The 22,360-nt window shown below is 43.5% G+C and overlaps 1 protein-coding gene across 3 annotated transcripts in view; it reads right to left on the bottom strand.

Moving 5' to 3' along the window:
• Positions 1-1,507: 1,507 nt before the first annotated feature.
• The window catches only part of MLANA (melan-A), a 41,846-nt gene continuing 20,993 nt past the window's right edge, over positions 1,508-22,360 (bottom strand). For all 3 annotated transcript variants that reach the window (XM_085634163.1, XM_085634169.1, XM_085634177.1), the window contains exons 4-5: positions 14,894-15,007; positions 1,508-2,141 (exon numbers count right to left, since the gene is read on the bottom strand). In XM_085634163.1, the coding sequence (XP_085490289.1) occupies positions 2,064-2,141; positions 14,894-15,007 (192 nt within the window). In that variant the 3' untranslated portion in view covers positions 1,508-2,063. The remainder of the gene's footprint in view (positions 2,142-14,893; positions 15,008-22,360) is intronic.

Here is a 22,360-nt window from a genome sequence, read left to right as displayed (position 1 = left end):
AGCTTGATAAGGGATCAGCGCCCCCTCTTCGTACAAGTCCTGCCCTGCTAATCCATGTACCTGGCAAAGAGAGACTGCACCAACTAGTGGACTGCACCGGTCGCTACCTTGAGGTAGCAAAAAGGATTGTGCCTGTAGCTCTTAGAAAAGACACTCCTGAGCGCAAGACCAAAAGGGCTGACTCCAAGGGTCAGTTGGCCAACACCCTGGAACAAGCACCACAGCCATCACAGCTGAACTATCCCATTTCAGCAAGGCAGGAGCTTCATTCTTTGAATTGTCACCAACTCCCACCGGGCAACCGAAGAAACTGGTGCAATGTTTGGCCATAGAGGATCAAAGTCTGATTGGACTCTGATGTCAGTCGTGGGTCAGATTTGTTGCCAAATATGGGCACCATACTTCAAAGGATACCACTGAACCCGCTGGGGACAGAGATCGGTAGCCTAGCCACAGCTGGCCTCCTACTGACTCAGAGGACTTCGAGGGACAACCCCTGCAGCCAAGGTCACCTCGCCTTACCCATAGACTGAGGAATAACCAAAAGGACCCCACCCTCCTCCCCCCCGACCACACAGCACTCAGAGCATCTTTCAGCATCCTGTATTCCCAGCATCAGGGCCCACTCCATTGAAGTCTACGGCAGTCTTGACTTAGTGTGGAACTGGACTTGAAACTGCATTGGTGACCAGGTAACTATGCAAATACTCCTTATTGCCCCCCCCCCCGACCTCCTTCCGGTTGGAATAGGCCACCCCACTCGGGCCGAAGCAACCGAACACAACTTACAATTACCAGTGCTGGTTTGGGCTTTGGACTAAAGTCTGAGATTTACATTTTACTTAAAAATCCATCCCCCTCCAGTGGATTTTGATCTTGGCGTCTAAGATTCATAAAAATATAATCTATTTTCATAAATTGGCATCCGATTTCCTTTGTGTTGCATGACTTTATTTTGTCATTTGGAGCTTCTAAATGCTTTACCCTTATTCTTTTAAGCCTTGCTGCTCGAAACCACAGCTACCCAGGGCAGAGCTAAAGGTTTTCCAAACGAGCTTGACTTGACCAAAGACAGTTTTGCAAGTGTATTACGCGGAAAGGCCGCACTACAATACCATATAATACACCACAATCCTCAGTTTTGGTCCAGAGTTATCAACCAAGTAAATATTTTGTCATTATAACCACCTAGCTAAAAACCAGTTAAGTATAGACTTTAATTTCAAGCTATTATTAAATATCCCTGGGTCTAATTTCACGGCACACAAGGGCTGCATATCCTTTGTTGTACATAACCGCAGACTTTTATTGAACCACTAGAAGAGAAAACCTGGTAGCGAGTAAGAGGGGGGGGGGGGGTGTTTAGAGTGAGGGAGGTGGATATGTTACGGGGATTGTTTAAGGGTACCGATTAGGATATTCAAAGCACGTTCAAAGTGACTTAAAAGATTTAAACCATAGAAGAGAAAATCTTACATGTTGGGAAATGCAGAATATCAGACAGCGGTTTGCAAATAATGTTTTATTCATTTCAGATATGGTTCCAGAAGATGTACACAAAGCACATTTTTCACGTTCTTCTCCGAGGAGAGTGCCCAAGTACGACAACCAGGAAGTGTACATGAAACAGGATGTCATGACTTATTACATCTACTTGTTATAAGAGTCAACAAAGGGGGAAAAACGGGATACTTCCAATTTTTTTTTTTAATCAAATTCACAACATATTTAGTTTTTAATTTAAGCAGCTTTTCTACTGGTGTATCTTCCACAGCTCAGAATGCTCCCACCTTCTTTCCGTTAGCAGATGGACACAGTACACCACCAAGTCGTTTAACGTATCAATATAAGGGGAGCAAGAAGGCTTTTATCAATGACCCAGCAGCCACTCATGCAACCCCCTGTTTGCAGTTCCCTTCTGAGAGACTACACAGTGAGGGTATACGTTTGTACCCTGCAGGTAGAACATAATATATAAATTCAAAAGCAGTTTTGCTTTAGTTACTCTGAAGCACTACTCCAGGGCCAGGACATGGATGGCGTTTGCATCCTCCAGGACCGGTCTACGGCACCGGAGTGTAAGGCGGAGGCAGGGACGCTTCTGCAGACACCTTTTCATAGGCTGGCGGAGCACCAGGAATCTGAAAGGATAAAAACATTAAGCAATTGATGCAATGAACAAGTCCTGCAAGAGCCAACGCTGGCCAATGCACAGTAAAACTACATGCAGGCTTCAGTAGTTGGATGACCCACTGAGCATAAAGACAACTTCACTTTGAGATCTTACTTTTTTTAAGGTTCTATTAATTGTGAATGCAAATTTGTATTTTAAGGAAGTACAAAATAAATACATTTTGGCAAACATATGATGGTAATCGTACGCACAGATTAATTTAATCTAAAATAATTCAATCCTTTCGTTGGACAAGTCGTTTTAAAGAGACTATGGTTGATCTTTATGTGGTCCGGGCTTTGTGCTGGTTATTGCTAGAAGACACTAGAGAGCCATGTAACCAAAGGCATTCTATTGCACAGCTGCCAACATCAATAAGAAAACATACATGGACTGAAAAACAAAGCAGCCTTATTAACCAATTGCGATCAAATTGGGCGCCCTCTTCTGTTGGCACTTGAAAATGCAACCTCAGCCCAAGTGTTCTACTCCAAACCTTTACCTAGTCACTGGGTGTTTTTGGCCCACTGAGGATTTGTTGAACAGTGACTAGATGAGGTGTCACATATTTGATCCCTGCAACTGCAAGTTAATGTTTTGAATTTATTAATAGGAGCTAACCATCCTAAAAGTTACCCTAGACAAATACAGCTCCACTGTTCAATCAATGCTTAAACAAGTTAACGGTTTATTCTCATCTGAAACGACTGCTTCCATTTCAAAACCGCATCTAATTACAGTTATTGTGTTACCTCTTAATGACAGTACCGGACATTCAGCATATTAGAATTTCTTAATTATGGATAGCATTGCATATAGAACAGACTGAACATCGCATGTAGCTAGTTCAGATCCAGTTATCTTTGAGACCACTACCAATCCAGTATAAACACCACCACAAACGGTTTGTGTAATTGAAGAAAAATGGGTTCTGCCCATTCAAACCACCAATATTTTAAATACTTATGTTTTTGTGATCCAGGGTAGTTGTATAGAAAAAAAAGTAGTAGACATCATACAAGCAATACACGACATAGTACAATACATCAAAGTAGAGGCGTCATCACGCAGAACAAATAATCAAATCGACCGAGGAACAGAGTTCAGCCTTTATTGGGCCATTATCGTCATTGTAACTTTCAGATGTTGAATCCCCCTAGGTTAGACCTCTGCAAGGTGTGGCCAGGTTAACCTGTTCCATCTCCCTCTTGGCAATCTTGTCAATTTGATCAGTAATTATAGCATTCAGCCGCTCCATGGCGTAGATATGCCAGACAGACTACCACATTGTAAGGCTCAAAGGGGGCGGGTTCTTCCAAGTGTGGTCAATCAGGAGTCTAGCTTCTATAAGTAAAGAAGTCAGCAACCTGCCCCTAGGGTAGTGTATGGGCATACCAAATCCTCCACAGCTTCGCCCAGCAGCAGCACCACCAGTGGATCCAGTTGGTAGGTCCACTTAGCAAATAAAATTGAACTGTTTAAGAACCGCCACCAAAAATCACTTCACCTGTGTGCATTGTCATCACATGTAAAAATATGAACCTTAGACCTCGTAGACTCTACAGCAGGGGTCAGTGATTTGGGTCTAATACCTCTGTCCTTTGCCCTTGACAGAATTCATGTTTGCCCAGTGAAGGAGTTGGTTAAGCCTAAACCCATCAGCTCTAGTTAGCTGGAAGAGCCGTTTACAAGTGGATCCATCCATGGTGTCATCATTGTGAAAAAAGGTCACCCGAGAGTGGGGCACCCTCCTCCAATGTTCGATTTGTTTGCTTATTGTGCCTGGTTGAACTTTCAGATTTTGTACAATGGGGATAGTGGGAAGGGGTATGTGGTTGCCAGATGTTCGAGCCTGTCGCAATATCTCAGAAGCGTGAACATAGCATAGAGGGGCAACTGAAGGTGGAAAATGGTCTCTGGGTCTCACCCACAGGACTAATGAGGGGGAAATAGCACTGTTCAAACATTACCCAAGGTTTGGTACAAGGGAGTTGGTGCCAGTCTAGGGCAGATTGTAGCTGGAAAGCATGTATATAATTCACTTTGTTGAGGAACCCCAACCCTCACTCTTATTAGTGTAGTTCTTGGCCTCCCTTTGTGTACCATTACTCCACACAAATTGGAGTAGCTGTTTTTGTGCCAGGTGTACGGTCTCTTTAGAAACACACAATGGGAGTTTGTGCCACATATACCAACCTGGGCAGAAAGTTCATTTTAATGCTCTTGATTCGGCCTAGCCAAGGTATTTCAAGTCTGCCCCAACGATACAGATCTTTAAACAAGACCTCAAGCAGAGGCAGCACATTGCATTCATATAGGTGACTGATTGAGCAGGCAAGAAAGACACCTAGGTACTGTATGGATGTGCCCTCCAACACCAGGTCCAACACAGGCAAGCGTTGAGAACTATTGGTGGGTCCATCGCTTCCATGAGTCTAGACTTGGAAGTTGCCTTGGGATTTCCCATCAATTACAGAAATTGCTTCAATTAATTTAGGAGACATGGGAGGGATGCGTCAGGACACATCAGGAATCACACACACAAAAAAAAAAAAAAAAAAAAAAAAAATCAGTAAACAGAGTCAGTTTTATACTGGTCCCCATCCACCTTGGACCCCACCAGAGTTTGTTTCCATGCGGTGGATCAGGAGTTCTATAGTTAGTATGAACAACAAGGGGGATAGGGGTCACCCTGCTGTAGTTCCCTACTGAGAGGGATCGTGGAGGAAAGGACACCATTGACCATTCACCTCACCAGGACAGCGTAGTTACTGCCAGTGTTTACCTTTCAAGATAAGGCTGCAGCCAGGGTAAGAGGCACTGGGCCAATTACACCTGAACATTTGTGGCCTGCGCCTGTGAGACCACCATTGTGCACATCACAGTCATGCGCACTACCAGTAATTGTACACAGACCTAGCACAGATGGGACTCTGCAAGGATAGACCCTGACCTGGGGTGGGCCCTATAATAGTGGGCATGAATAGCTAGGTCAGTAGGGTTTACCAGAGTATCTATAGCATGTGTCTCCAACCTTTTCTGTAATAAGCTACTTATGTTCAATGAAACTCAGTTACGAACATTATTAATATTGTAATAGTGCCCACATCAGACAGTATTACAAAAGTGCCCACCGTATTCATGGTTACTACCAGCAATCACCTCAGTGCATCAGGCATGGGTGCCAGCAGCAATGTAAAAAAGGTTTTGTCAATATGGAATGCCTCTACATGGGTAATACACAACAGCCATGGTTGCAAAGCTTCCGAAAAAGATTTGTAAAAAGTCTCCTCAAGGTCACATGATTTATTACTCAAATATCAGCTTTGAATAGGTTTTGGAAATTCAGACATTTTCCTTCAAATGGCTGCTCAAGGGTTGAAATGAACACATTTTCATCTTAAATGCACACTAACAATTTTGATATGGGTATATTAATTCAACCAAGCAAAAGCTTCTAATTCAGTAGGGTTTGGAGGTACACTGTAGAGCCACTAGTAGCTCACAAGCTACTTGTTGGAGAAGCCTGTTCTATAGTGTTACTGCATTTTACACATTAATGAAATCTGCCTTAAAGTGAAATTAAGTTGTACTTTGCGTGCATGTTCACTCCAATTTGGCGTCAGAGTTCGACAATGCAGAACCCAATAACATACATCTACATCTTATTCGTCATCTAGAATGGCGATACTTCTCTGGCTTGGCATCAGAATCAAGGCTTTTTGTCCCCATACTGGGCCCAAGTTAATTACTCTACTCTTCAGCTGATGGAACAAATGCCTCCCCACACTAAAGAAGCAATTATCAGTGCTTGACTGTTCCGTAGAAGTCAGGAGGGAAATCTGCAACAAAGTTATCTGTCACACTGCACCTGGGTTGGACAGCAGGCACACTGAACACGGGAGGAAGCCCAGACATTTGGAGCCAACACAGGAAGGATCCCCCGCCCCCTTTGAAGTTTTGGTGGGAAAGTATCTGGCAATGATTTCAGCTGGCCCTCAAAGGAGATTTTCACATAGACAACTTGATGGTGCCATATTGATTGTCCCAGAATGCTGTGCAGGAGGGCTGTGATGAGGGTGGAGGGAGGATATGGATTGGCCAGGCATTTCAAAATTTCCACCCACACCCTTTCACAATGAAGAGGCAGATATCTAGGACCGGGATGACAACACCATGGACAGTTGGAAGGAGAAGTCACCTGATGCCCTGCATGATGGAGTAAGAATCATCTAATCGGGGGGTTGAATCAGCTGGATTCCAGTTTGGCCCCCTTATGCACAATGAGGACCAGTTGGGGTGGGGAGGGAGGAGAATGGGAGATCCTGGACTTCTGCACCACAGCAAAAGAGGAGCACCAGGGACAAGGTGAAGGAGGATGGCGCAGGGAACCAGTAAAACTAGTTCTCCACAAAGTGCACACCTTGTGGCTCGTGCTCACCACAGGAAGCAAAATGAGCCCAATATCAAGGAAATCAGCCCGACGGGAGGCGAGTTATCCAGTTTTAAAGATTTTTTTAAGCTAAATCGAGGGTGTGAGGTTCTGCCATATCTCAGAAGACTATCCCCAGGCGTAGGCTAGTGCCCCAGGGACAGCACAGGATTCATGAGTTAGGTTTACCCAGGGAGAGGACATGCATGGGATCACCTCCCCAGATTCCTACTGGGCCCAGGGACCCCCAACCTCAGGACTCCAAAGACAAACCCAGAAACACAGCCTGCTAAACTTCCGCTGCTATAAACACTAGAAGGCACCCAGGCAGTGTGGAAATGGCTCCCCTACACTGCCCCAATGATGCCCAGGTCTCTGGGGCCCCAGGTGGGACCATGGCACCCATACTAAACAAAATAATGACCAAAATGAAACAGAGGTGTAGAGCGAAACAGATTGGCAGGAAAACCCGCTGTGCTGATATTCATGGCCAGGGGAGACTTGTGCCATAATTTAAGATGCTTCCTAGGCTGGAACTTTTGCTCTACAGCTCAGGAGCGCAGGGACCTCTAGTGGTTGGTCCTATGGCTTCATGTTATGTGTCCTAAGTGTGTAAATGAAAGATTCAGACACCTGAAATTTGATCAACACTTTAAAGTATCTTGTGGACAATGATTTTTGATAAACATTGCAATGTTTTCATTGACAGTAAGGATTGCATTTTAAACACAGTTACTGCTCCCACTGATCCGATAGCAATTTTTAACAAGTGGCTATTATGATGGGATGACTCCTTGACAAAACTAATAGACCGGTTTTATTTCAAATGACACCCCCACATAGTGATGTTGCATTTGGTATTGGTAGTGAGTTATGAGTATTAGGGAGGCTTGTGGGGGGGCATTAATTGGGGGTTAAATGTAATTTCAGAAGGTCACTAAAGGTATTTACACCTACCTGATTTAATGCATAGTATTAAGTAGTATGTGTGTAGTAAGTGTACTTTTCTCTTTTCAAAGAACATGCACTGACTGGACAATCATTTGAGTGTTCTGTGCCAGGGAATTGGTATTACTAGCCCACACCACCTCCCCAGAGTAGATCTTGAACTGCTCTGCTTCACCGCCATGAGCGTCAACTACTATATTGGGGTACTTGGTTCTCAGTAAGGAGACAATTGTGTAGCTATTATTTGCCCTGGCCTCACGTCCTGCATCGCCAATAACCGAATTTCTTACAGCAATGTTTTGTAGGTGAATTATTTTCACCAAGATACATTATCTTAGACTTCCAAAACGAATTACTTCACATAATTTGTATTGGCAGATTAATAAATGCCATTACAATGCATTAATTAAAAAGCAAAACAGTTACTGCCTGATCAAATTAATCATGGTTTAGGAACACTGCCACTAACGCACATACACTGTTACACAGACCGGAATTACTCAAAGATTAAAACCAAATTAAACACAGTCTTGTAGACATGCTGCAATACTGATTTGCAAGTAGACAACCACTTTTAGGGGTAATTTGTATTAATTCAGGTACTGTCCAAAAGGATTACTTAATGCAATTTTCAGCAGACACTCAATGCCTCTGTAGTAGATCGAATATTATTAGCAAGAAAGATAAGTTAACAAAATGTTTCCTCTCGGTTAACTCTGGCCAAATGCAAAGCAAATACAATACCTTCAGTAAAGTATTTGCATAAGCTACAAGTTTTCATCCCCCTTATTTATGGTACGCGAACCAGATAATTATCTGGTAGGAATTATGAAGAGCTGAAGTTCCTTGAAAAAGAAAGGAAACGCAAGGAGATGGACAGAGCGGCTAAACTTTTCAGACACTCGCCCCCAGTCAGAGATCTGGGTTGAATCCATCATCATTCTTTAGCTGACTTCGCCACCTACGTTCAGACCCAGCTATATGCAAATCAGTCTTGACCGTGTGCCTCATGGGAACAGTCCAGCCTGAACTGCCATGCCAGGTCTTCCATGAACCGGAAACAAGCATCAGAGGACTGGTTTCGGGGTTTCACCCCTCATCAGCCAGGCTAGCTTGGATCCAATGGCAAAGTGAGCAAGGCTCACTGTGCCACTGGATTCAAGCTATCCTGGATAGGCTAGGGCTGCGGAAACGATCAAGGCGGTTTATAGCACAGATGGCAGCAGGTGTGGCATTTTCCTGGCCCCTCCTTGATATGAAGCAAACTGGGACTTGGAGTCCCTCTCCAGCCGACCCTAGTCCGGTTGCAGCCAACGTGGCTTTCTGCACGGGGGGGTAAAAAAACAAATCAAGGCTAGGCAGCTTATAGCACATATGGCAACAGGTGTAGGAGTGGCAGTTTCCTGGCCCCTCCTTGATGTGAGGAAAATTTGGAGTCTCTAGGCGGCCCCAGTGAAGTCTGAGCTAATGTGGCGTCCCGCAGGAAGGATCAAGACCAGGGGTACCCAGGGCATAGATGATAAATGAATCCCCAGGGCTGCAACAGAGTTTTGTGCCACCCTGGGTGACTTAAGCAAACTACTGATAGCAGGCCTGCCATTACAGACTGTAGGAGCAGTGCAAACTGCTCGATCTCGACTATGCCCTCACCATGTGTGGCACAGTCAAATGTACTCCTTTTATTATATGTCAGTCCCCACTAGAGAAGGCATCCTGTGCCCAGGAGGCAGTGTGCAGTATATGAAGAGTGTAGACATGCAAGTGCAAACAAATGTCTCTATAGTGTCTTTACACATTGACCATGACACTTTGATACAAAGACTCTACGAAGCCGGCATAGAGGGGACTGCTCTAGACTAGATTGTGTCCTACCTTCGCAACAGAACTAATGTTATCCATACCCCACCTTTCTCGTCCAAACCGTACTTCACGGAAGCAGGGGTCCCTCAAGGCTCCATTACCTATGCTTTTCAACATCTACATGAAGTCATTACCGGCTCTGATCAATCAATTTCACCTCACGTGCTATAACTATGCAGATGACACACAAATACTCCTTCAACTGCAATGCCCCAAAGACATAGGAAACTCGCCTATTTTCAGTTGTCTCAGAGCCGTAGAGCAATGGATGATGTGGGGGGCATCTCAAATTGAATGCTTCCAAAGCAGAAATACTCACGTGTGGCGATCGGAAACATTATGACCCGCTCGCCGCATGGCCTGAGGATCTGGGAACACCGCCTAAAATATCTAAGTAAGAAACCTCGGAATGACCATGGACTCCAAGCGATCGATGAATGCCTAAGTGGACAAACTAGCAAGATCAAGTTTTGTTACTATTAAAACTCTGACGAATCATCCCTCATTTTGGATTTCCACACAAGATCCAGGCTACCATCTCCCTTGTTTTGTCCAAACTCGACTACGCCAATAGCCTCTACCATGGATCACATTTAACAACCATGAAAAGACTACAACGGATTCAGAACTCGGCTGCCAGACTACTCTTACATAAAAAACCCTAAGACCACATCTCCCCTGATTTGAAAGCCCTGCACTGGTTACCGGTTGCCAGAAGATCCACGTTCAAGCTGCTTTGTATCACCCACAAAGTGATACATGGAACGTGACCGCTCTTCATCAGGAATAAAATCACCAAAAACATTCAAAGGAACCTCCGCTCTAGTGTGGCACCTCACCTCAAAATCCCAAGATACAATATAAAAAAAAACAATGGGTGGCACATCATTCTCTGTTCAAGCAGCCAAACTATGGAACTCTTTACCCCCCAACATAAGATCCACAGATAATCACCATATCTTCAGAAAACTACTCAAGAACTGGCTCTTCCCCCACAGAACCATCATATGCATATCTCTGTATATAAGCATTTGTTTGCACTATAGATAAGTACCTAAATGTGTATTGCTTTGTATAAATGTGTAGATTATGTTTAAAAAAAGAAAATAGATATTCATTAGTTCTGCTTAACAAATGTACATATTACTGACAGTTCCATTCTATGTTTTTAACATGTATATTAGTTATGATAAAAAGATTTTATCTACAATTGCTTCACTATTGCTCTACAAAAAAAAAATATATCAATAAAACCAATTTAAAACACAACTTGAAAGCCAGAGTTTATTTAATGCATCTTTAATCTACATATACTACCTTCCTTTATGCATCTATATGCCTTCCATGTACTTAAGGATCTACATTTATTACTTTTACCTATTAGTTTTCCTCCAATTCAGTACATCCAATGCACTACCTTATTTTTCACCCTAAACCGCTCTCAATATATCCTTTACCTCAACTCGGACTCACGTCAAACCTCTTTCTACTATTTCCAATGCACTACCCTATTTCTCATTCTATACCTCCATCTATACATCCTTTACCTCCACTCCCTTTCATCCCAAAACCCACACCACTGCTATGAACCCCAAAATAACCCTTTTGAGACTCTTCCCTACTCCACCCCTCCTTGCATCATCTCATACCTCTTTTTACTATTCGGATCCCCCCCCAAAATAAGCCTTTCTAAATCCTCCCTCTGACTCTTCCACCTCCCTTTACTCATCCTAAGCCTCCTCCTACTGCTATGAGCTCCCCCCCAAAAAAATACAAATTCTAAATCCTTCGCTTCTCTGTCCCTCCGCTATCCTTTTCAATCCAAATAAACTAACATGTCCACCACTCAAATTAATTTCATATTGCACTATACAAATTCACCACTAATCCTTTATGGGTTACGGAGTAGCGTGCTACTCGCTGAAAAAGCACTTCCAACACCCCATCTGGGGTAGCAAGTGCTATATAAATACAAACCTTTTTTCCTTCTCTATCCCTCTATTATCCTTCTCAATCCAAATAACTAACATATCCACCACTCAAATTACTTTCATATTTTCACTATACTAATTTACCACTAATACTTTATGGGTTCCGGAGGAGTGTGCTACTCGCCGTAAAAGCGCTTGGATGCCTCGTCAGGGGTTGTAAGTACTATATAGATGCAATTGCAATACAATTGTCTACAGCGTTTTGCAATACAAGTATCCTTTTTTAATATATGTAGTGACTGATTTTACTAAACATTAGCCTTCCTCTTACCCCATCAGAATATCAGCAGGGCAGATTGGAGAATATGCCTGTTTTTTCACCTCTAAAGGTATTTTACCTTTTATTTTTTGAGATGCGGGTCCGTTGATCAAACTAATCAGATGGTAATTGTGCAATCCAAGAATTAAATCTAAAATGTCAAACCATCTTGTCTCTTTAATTTCTGGTTTAAAACTCTAGACACCAGTTTTTCCAAAGTTGGTATTATGTGTCATATTGAGCTGGAGTGGACTAAAACATATTTGTTATTTTGAGGCAACAGTCACACTCCCAACCATGACAAGATAGAAAAGCCATGTAAAAAAGTAATGTGAAGCAGATACAAAAACATATGCTAATGTGGTAAAGCCCACCTGATAATGTAATGCATATTCTTTTGGTGAATAAACAACTAACCTACCGTTAAGAGATTGTAGATCATCTTGTAATAGTGTGGTCTTTTCTTTAGGGCTTAAACCCAATTGGTAATATACTGAACAGATAATGGATATCCTTGTTAGGTCTACAAATTGTTCATCTTGCGTATTTAAATACAAATTGCCAGTGATCATTGCTAAATGTTGACAAATCCTATTGGTTAATTCTTCAACCTCCATATTAAATTCTTGACTTGAGAATGACTGGTGAAAGGTAAACATTTAGAGTAAACGGTTTTTGATTGTCTAGCAAATCTTTAATAAGGAGTGGGATTATCGCATCATGAACAGCATTTAATTGTTTTACGGATACGTTCAAAGATTAATGTGCCGATTCTCCCACTCACTGCCTTTATTAGACAGGACTTTTTTATTTTTATTGTATTTATTTTAAATCGATATTGACAATCTGTAAATCAAACGTTATTAACTTCAATGTTCTCCTGTAGGCAGATGACTTGCTAAGAATATATTTTGATGCATTTTAATTTGCCATTTTCTTCTTTTAATTCCCTCTACTTTTATTAGAACCAGTAAATTTGACCTTTATTCCCTATAAAACTATAATAGAATTTCAGTTACTGTGACTAGAGCCTCTACATTGCTTATAGATTAAGTGCACTAACTATACATCTCCACATCGCTAATATGCACAGCAAGTGCGACTTTCGAGAGCATGAAATGTATCCTTAACATTCCTTAGGGTGCATAAAGTGGACTTACTCATATGAAACTGGGGAGTATATCCAGCTTTGAAATAAATGGAGCTAGATTATCCCTAGGTTGTACAACTCCAATATCCATTACCCATTCTTCAAAAAGGTAGCATTTTAACTCCAGGTCGGGAATTGCATCTTCTTCCAAATTCCTTTAGTAGACTTGTTGGAATTCAATGTGGTAAGTAAGTGAATTGGAATAATCGATTAAAGTTCCTCACCACACTCAAGAACCAAAGTATGACAGACAGAGCATGGTTTGAAGCTCTAACACCACATAACCAATCACCTCTAGACTTGGTTTTGTAGTTGCTGTGGCCCTAGTGAATTCTGCTGTACCTTATATTGGAAGCAATTATATTTAAACTCAGGTTGGCTCTAGATGGTATATTAGACAAGGCAGAGCAAACTCATTTTATCAACAGAAGTACAGGAATTCTTTTCTACCAACACTCTTCTCAGATCCACCTTCTGCCAAAAATACAATCAACATGTGATATTCTCCTTTTAGTCCAATTGTAACCACTTTTGGCTTGATCCATGAGAATACATTGACCGCATTCTTCTACATATTGTCTTAAAGTAAACTTCTCGCATTTTAAAGGACTTCAGTTTCAGATACAGATTGAAGCGAGTCAGTGATTTTTTTTCAAAAAAACATACTATATTATCCACACTTGATGTGAAGGCTTAATATACTTCTATCCCACTAGCTGACAAATTGGACGAAGTAGAATTGTTCTTGTTGAGGAATCCTACAGATCGTGGGAACTCTGTATTCCAACCCCCAACTCTTGAACCTCACGCTGTGCCACAGCAACTTTCAAAACTGACGTTTACAATTTGAAGCATATTGTTAATCAATGGGCTGTCCAGCTGCACATTTGCTATAACATCCTGTTTATGGCTAAACTTGAACATAACATACATGACAGCAGTTGGACAAATGGATTACTGATTTACAGGCTTTCAGCTTTTTCTTTTGGAAAAAGTACAGTAGCCCACCCTAGAATGGAGCTTAAAGGAAATATCAACCAAACCAATGCTCATTCCTCGATGTGAAAAAAAGCTGTGCCGCTGAAAAGCTAGACCTCGCAGTACGCCAAACAAACTGATTGCAATAATCAGTTACACTTCGAGCTGCCAAACACCTCTCAAGATCAACCTTGTAAGCCAACGCACGAGTGAAAAAAAATACAGTATAGTCTATTCTCTGTATCGGGGTAAAATTGAAGATGCAAAGTAGTAAGAGAATGGTTTGAGTACTAGCCAAAATATGAAAGCATATCATTGACTAATTTGTTGATCACAAAATTAATGAATACAGTAATGTGTGCCACATGCAATGTACCTCGGGAAACAGGTCACAGGTTGATTTGTACTATACGAGGTCATCAACACAGAACTCCAATTGCAGTGCAAATGGTGAGCAGGGAATAGGCAGACACTGTAGAGGTCCTAAATCAGCTGTCAAACAACGTGAGTCTTTGCCGCAGCAATTAGAGACAACAGCAGATCAGGCTCCCAAATTACCAGCAGGAAAGAAATGATTGAAACGTTATCTCACTACCAGCCCTTATAAAGGATCTTCACATGAAACTAGGAGGCCTTCACCATAGAAATTGAAATTAATTTTCAAGAGCCATCTAAGGAAAAGAAGATCAAATATGGCCTTACATTGAGGTTGCAAACTTCCTAGTATGTTTGGGTGAGCAACTGTTGCTACAGAAAACAGTCATTTTCCAGGAAACCTTAAGGCCTCCCTCTGCAGGGAATACATCTGGCTGAACTGGGTTTGTATTGCCTGGCTTGTCTTTCATCTTGTAAGAGGCAGAGGGTGTCCAGTTTCCTTTTAAATCAGGAACCCCGTGTGCAGTGTTAACCAGTACGTGTGATTTTAGAAGTAAAGCAATTGTTTGATACAAATTGAGGCTACAGCATCTGGGTAACCCAAATGGAATGAGTCTCTGGGTAATCTTGGTACTCACTGCAGTCGGCTCTGAAAGATGGATAGGGTTGTGAACGGCCTAGACACAAGAGGAGTAAGGGAAGGCACCAAAACTAAAGTGGAGCTCACCAGTGGTGCAGGATCCAAGCAGCTATACTCCGGTAGGGCAGCTTTGCTGTCCAATGGAACCCTTTCTTCACGATGCCCTCGAAAAAATGACTGAATTGGGCCAAATGTGTGGCTCTACAATAAAGAGAAACAAAACCAAAGCAAATATTCATGAAAACCTACAAATGATAGCAAGTTTAACAGCTCAGTCAATTCACACATTGGGACTCACCCAATGAGCAAAGTTCAAACAGCAGTCATGGAACTTGTTGAATCTGAACAAAAAGGTAAGCAACTACTGCCTCAGTGATGCAAGCTAAAGGTATGCAAACTAATTAAGGACATACTACTCATTCTAGTCCATACTCTTGCAAAGATTATATTTAAACGTTTCCCATTCCTAAACAAGGACTTCTTTTCTCCCAAATCCTCACTTCCTAGGAGGTCACACAGGGGCACACTGTCTACAGCAGCTCAATTTTCAATCTTTCTCTGAAAACTTTGAACGCTCGACAGGCCATGGTTGTGCTGCACATTTTGTGAAGAGACATTCAAACACATCATGCTCAGCAGACGGGTTGGAAACAGTCCTGTGCAGGGCCTGTAGCTAGCAAATAGCCAACCAAGGTACTCTGCACAAGATGCTTAGCAAAGTGTAGCTTCATCCTACTTTGGGGGCACAGACAAGGACTAGGCAGTGCCTGGACTCTGCTTCATGAAGTAAGGAAGCGGGCGCAGGAAGCACTGTACTAATTTTACTGTTGTTTTCTTCTCTCCTCAAGAAAATGTGATGTTTGCTGCCTAGGCTGAGAGAAGTACACTGACCAAGCTGTGATACAATGACACGCTGTATTACATTTTTATTATTAGGAGCACTGCTGTTCATTGACAAAAACCACGCTACTCCGGAACCCATAAAGAATTAGTGTTGAGTTAGTATAGTGAAATATGAAAGTAATTGGAGTAGTGGATATTAGTTATTTGGATTGAGAAGGATAGCGGAGGGAAAAGGTTTGATTTTATATAGCGCTCGTTACCACTGATTGGGTGTTGAAGTGCTTTTTTGGCGAGTAGCACACTACTTCAGAACGCATAAAGGATTAGGGTTGAATTAGTATAGTGAAATATGAAATTTGAGAAGTGGACAGGTTAGTCTGTTATTTTGATTGAAAAGGATAGTGGAGGAATAGGAGAGAAGAGTGTAGACTTTTTTGGGAGGTCATAGCAGTAGGAGGAGGCTTGGGATGAGTCAAAAGGGATGTGGAGTGGAAGAGCCAGAGGGAAGAGTTGAAAAGGCTTGTTTTGGAGGAGGGGGAGGGGGGGGTTGGAGAATCGGTATAGTAAAAAGGTGTTTTGGTCGGCCTGAGAGGGCCGGTCAAAACACATATGCGCCCTTATGGAGTGGAGTGCACTAGCACTCCTCCTACCCCCTCCCATACCTTGGCCCCACCCCTCCCAACAGCGCAGGCTAAGAGCCGGCAATGTAAAATAAAACAAGGCAAGAACATAGTTTTAATTAACATTTGCTAGCTCTGAGCCAGGCAGTGGACAACGCTCCTCCGCCATTGCGGAGGAGCCACCTCTGGATACTCTTTCCCCCCCCCCCCCCCTTTCAGCTTTCTTACCTATCCACTTATTTCTTCTCCTTGAACATTCTGGCCATAGCCAAGGCCCAAAAAAAAAAAAAAAGGGTAAGACCATTAATTGAAGGGAAAAAGGCAGAGCCATTGTTCTGGGAGTAGAAATTGGAATTCTCTTTGGTGAGAACTCCCTAGCATAAGACCAGTATTATTTAGATAACTCTTATGTATTCACCTTTACATAACAGGTTCTGGCACACGAGACAAGATGAATATTCTAGTTTGCAGGGCACCAGGAGATGATGGGTTGACATTGGCAAAACCTTCAAGATGAAGTGCTCATGAGCATTCTTCCAGTCACTTTTCCAGGATGAATACCTCCATGTACCCATCCAATGCTCATGAAGTTTTGTGCATGAGGGGGAGAGGGCGGGGGAATTCTGTCCATCCTAACTGATTCATCCCAATCCTGACTGCTTTGAACTCCCAATCTTTCACCCCTCCTTTTAAATGATGCCACCCAACTAACAAGCACACACAACCATTAACTACAAAACAATTCACTACTTAAACTTTTCAGATCCACTCCTTTCATTCTATCCCAACCCAAACTCTGCTAAACATACGAGAAATTAAGAGCAAAATCCGAACTAATGCACAAGACAAAAAAAAAATAAAAAAATTATGGGTTCCAGAGTAGTGCGCCACTCTCTGCAAAAAAGCACTTCAATGCCTCATCAGGGGTTGTAAGCGCTATATAAATACATTTACAGTTACAAAGGGTACACAAGGAGGTCTAGCTGTGACCAGGTATTGTCCAAGGACATTTATGAATGCTCCAGCTCCCTTTGTTTGGGAGGGAGTTAAAGTCGTGAGACGGTACAAACCTGCAATCTACCTGTATAACCGTGCTGAAGGGACACCAAAGTGTATCAGGTCGATAACAGAAACTTAGGACTTTTAATGTACTGGTAAATGTTTTAAGTCTCTTCTGCATCGGTGGGGGAGGGAGGGGGTCAAGCAAGAATTCTAGAGAATATGAAAACTTCTGCTGGAATCAGGCCGTCACCTGAATAGCTCCAGGTGAAAGGCAACATTGTAGGAAAGGGGGTTTTTGTTGCAGTAGTGCCCCTACTTTTCTGCTCGTATGTGTTGAAACTTTGACTAAATTGTACTGAATTCCTGCTAAACAGGTCCCCAGTGCCACTATTCTTTCCCCAGAACAAGACAACTGATCAGTTGATCCCAAAATGACCAGGCCTTTAGAACCTCTAAGTCCCTAGTAAGCAGTATCTAGGGCATAGGTACCAAAGAGGGTCCCTAAGAGTTATAGCATATCTTGTGCCACTCTAAGGGACCCAGCACCAAACTCAAACTGCCACTGCAGGCTGTGTGACAAGGAGCACTAAATCAAAAACATGACAGGTCACACCTGTGTGCCATGTCCCCCAACACTTCATGTAATATTTGCAAGTCACCCTACAGCAGGCCGTACAGCTATAAGGACAGGTGCATTAGATCACTTGTGGGAACATATCTGCATGAGCAGATATGCCTCTGTGCTGGCCAGTTCTATTACTGCTAGTACAAGTGACCAGGGAAGCCATTTTAAGGACATGTGCTGGACACTGGTCAAAAGCGAGTTCTCTGGCTACATGATGGCTTCACTGAACCTAGAAATGTTTGGTATCAAACATTGCGTATTAATAACCCACACCGATTCCAGTGATTGATTTATTAAAACATGCACCCAGAGGGCACCTTACAGGTACCCCCTGAAATCCTACCAACTATTAGTGTGCTGCTTGACTGGTCCTAGCCAGCCTGCCATCACAGGTGAATTTGCCCCCTAGGTGGGAGTGCATTTTCTCTCAGGCGGTCAGGAACAAAGCCTACTTGGGCAGAGGGTGTTTACACCCCTTCCCACAGGATGACCTGTAAATTAGCATTCCAAGGCAGTGAGCTCAAGAGCCCACCATCTTTGGTATGCAAACATGGCTTCCCTCACAGAAAAGAATGCCAACCCCCCTCCACCAGCCCAATCCAGGGTGCATTTGGATCCAGGACAGGCGGGAAAATTAGTAGCCAGAGAGGTGTGTTTACCTTCAGGTTAGTTTCCGCCCCTAAGGTGGCCTACCTGAAGTGAATACGAAAATCAGAAACCTGCCATCTTTGTAATGGCAAACTTTGGGACAGGGTTCTGCCCACTTCCCACTGGAGGTGATCATATAGAGGGCAGAGAGACCCCAGGGGGCCGTAGCCCATGGCTACTACCCTACACTCCCCTAAATATAGTATTTAGGGGAGTCCCTGGCACCAGGAAATTAGATCCTGCTGACCTGAAAGAAGGACTGAACAACAATGAAAAGCAAGAACTGTGAAAGAAGCAACTGACTTGGTGCCAACACTGCCAGCCTGTTCGTGGTTCCAGACTATTGCGCCAAAGTAGACTCATCCTATAAGCTGCTGTGCCTCCAAAAGCCTGGAAGGACTACCAGCGTTTCTGCCAAGACTCAGAAACTTCTGTGCAGCAGCAGAGATGCTTCCCTGCAGGTTCCTAAGAGAGAACTGTGAGGACTCCAGACTGCGTAAACCGGACACCGCTTTGCACCAAGGTACTTGTCGCTCCAAACCAGAGTTAAAGTAGGCCAACAGTTTCAGCGTGGTCCCCTAGCCCTCCAGAGAAGAAGCCCACCTTGGGTTTGCCCGAAGGAGACTTTAGCGCCGCCTGCATCCTCTTTGTGTAGCCCCCCCCCCCCGACCACAAGAGACTCTGCAGTGAAATACCAGACACCTCCGCACCAGTCGCCCCGGACCCATTTGGAAGTGGACCAAAGGTGTCCATGCACATCGCAAGACCCGAGACCCCAGACCCCCCCCCCCCACCCCCGTTGGTTCAGCCCGACTGGTTTTCCAGTCCAAACCAGCCACCTCGGTTTGACCGGACCGATCCCCATTGACTAACATTGAGCACCAGATGCAACATCTGCACCCAGACGCCCCAGAGCCTCCTGAGGTGACCTGCTGGTGTAGCCTTGGACCTTGCCCCATACTCACCTTAAGTTCAGGAGATTGGTCCTGTAAGTTGCCATAAAGTGCCCAAATGCAGTACATGTTTTTCTCCCATAGGATAACATCGGCCACCCGATTCTAAAACACCTCCACACCGTCTCCGGACGCAGAAGAGCCTCCCGATGTGGCCTGTTGGTGTGGCCTTGAATCTAGCCACATACATACCTGGAGTCCATGAGACTGAACCTGTATTCAGTGTACATTTTTCCTCCATAGGATTACACTGCCGTTGACTTTTGAAACCTAAAATAATTTCTCAATATGTACTTACCCAATTTGGATTGATTGATAAATTGGCATGGATCACTGAGTCCGGTTCATCATTTATTGATTATGTCTGTATTGCAGATGTCCAACACTCCTCTTAAACCCAAGGCTGCTCGAACACACTACCACCTAAAAGAGCACCTTCGGATTGCTAGATCAAGCCCTGTCCACTTATAAGGAAAAATTAGGACTCTTTGCATAGTATACCTTTTTTGGCATACTATATAAAGAGCCAGCTTCCTACAGATGGGACTTCCACCACCAGCGGCAAGTCTTGGCTCTGCAGGTATTATAGCATTTATCTTGATGTCTGTCAAGGATAGCGTGGTGTGTTTATTGTACTATGGGAGTCTCTTGGGACATCAGTCTAGGGCTTTTAGTATCTCTGGCCATACACACCAGTTTGTGGACTGAAACTCCCCCCTCACTGACTGATAAACATTTGGTATATGAAAAGCATGACGGCAGATCAGTTGAGAAGTCTTCTCTCCAAATTAGCTTTGCCTGACCTGTGATTCTTCGGTCCGTACAGCAGGTTCAGGAGAGGAGTGAACACCTTTGCAAACCACGCCACCACACTCCTGTGCAGGGTCACTTCTAGATTTTGCAGGGCTGGTAGACTTGGTGAGTAGATGGGAGGATCCATCAGGTTTCTAGGTGTAAAAATCGGTTTTGCTAGCAATTGTATGTACAAGGAAGCAGCAGCGGCTCATGGAAAATGGTGTAGGAGCGTCGCTCAACTTTCTCAGAGCCAGCGTGTGTAGTTAGGGGCCAGGCCATGGTTTATGGGGAGGAGTGATGTGCACTACTTAGTGCGCATATCGGTTTGGCCGGCCATCTTAGGCCGGCCGAACAGACCTGCTCAGTTAGGTTTATCCAACCCAGCTGTATTGCACAGCTGGGGTGGAGAAACAGCACAAACTCCCTGTGCCTGGGCAAGTGTTAAATCAGCCCGCTCAAGCCAATTTCTGCGCTGCTCTCATGCTTGGCAATAGCATGAAAGTAGCGTGAGGATTTATTAGGGAGTCGGACGCTATCCTAGGGATTACTGCGAGCCGGAAGTAGAGGAGCACAGAGTTGCAAGGCGGCCAGCAGCATCAGGTACGTTTCACTATTCCCCCCCCACCCCCGGCATTCCCTCCTTACACTCCCCATCCACTTTGTGTCGCCACCACTGCAAGGAAACCAATTTAAAATCATTCTGATCTAAAGCACGCAAGTCTACTGTTCCCAGACAACCGCTGTGTAGATTAAGTCAATTTATTTTCCTCACTACCCTCCCTTAAAATGAGGAGTAAAAAAAATCGTATTGGAGTGGTTTCTAGTAGAGCAGTCTAGGTACTCACAAAAAATGCAATTTGTGCTACCACCATCAAATAGGCTTGGTCTTAATTCTTTTAACACAAAAGTTAGGGGGTTGGTGCCTTCACCCGATGGGACAAATCTTGGTTAATAGTAGGACAGCTGATTTCCTGAAATGCCAACTAAATTGCAGTTAGGTTGTGGATTTAGTGTTCTTGGGAATAAACCTACTGGAATTAGTAAAGTGTCATAGCATTGAATGGCTTATCACACAGCCAGTGTCTTCAAATGCTTTGTTAGACGACACAGGAGTGTGCTCAGATTTCATGCTCCTAAGGTTTTACTTGGGCGACATCGTTAAAGGTGGATTTTAGTCAAAGATATGAATAAAGAACTACATTGTAATCTCTGTACATCAAGGGTTACTTCTAGCTGGAGGGAGACAGGGCAGTAAGGGGAAAAACTACTTCCTGGCAATTTGGTTCTTATAGAAGTCAAAGGATCAGTCTTTTGGTGGGGATCTTAATTTGTAACTTGTAATTGTAACCGTAATTGCATTTATATAGCACGAGGCGTCAAAGCGCTTTTTCGGCAAGTAGCATGCTACTTTGGAAACCATAAAGGGTTTGTGGTGAATTAGAATAGTGAACTATGAAATTAATCCGAGTGGTGGACAGGTTTGTCTGTTATTTAAGATCTATAAAGGATAGTGGAGGGATAGAAGGGAGAAGGATTTAGAAAGTTTGTGGTGGTTTTGGAGCTCATAGCAGTAGGAGGAGGCTTGTCATTCAAAGTGTCTATTCTTTTATTCGGCTCTGCAGAAGACACTGGGGTCCCATCTTTAGCCCTGCAATCGTTTTTCCACCCTGCTCAATTCTTTTAAATTTTTGGCCCAGAAAAACTGATATGCTGACACGGCTCAGGTATTCCTGAAAATGGACGCCTTGACTATAGCAGCTGAAAAAACAAGGCGATGGAAGGAATGCTTGAATTCATCTCAGCCACTCACAATTGCTCACACCGCATTCCATTTTGCCCACTGTGCCAATCTAGACACGGATCTATCACAAAAAGAGAAAGAGGCAGATAAACTCCTATGGTTACACACTTTGGGACCGGGGACATACATAATGATTCTTTATTACCAGTCACTTTTCATAAAAAGTTAGTTCAGTGTAGTACTTCTCCTTAGTGGGGGGGGGAGGGGGGGGGGGGTTACACCTTGTTATTTGTGGAACTTTAGAAACTTAGTTGTGGCTAGGACTGT

This window comes from Triturus cristatus, chromosome 2_1 (genome assembly GCF_964204655.1).
Source record: "Triturus cristatus chromosome 2_1, aTriCri1.1, whole genome shotgun sequence".
Classification (NCBI taxonomy): Eukaryota; Metazoa; Chordata; class Amphibia; order Caudata; family Salamandridae; genus Triturus; species Triturus cristatus.
This window is presented reverse-complemented; position numbering and strand designations above follow the sequence as displayed.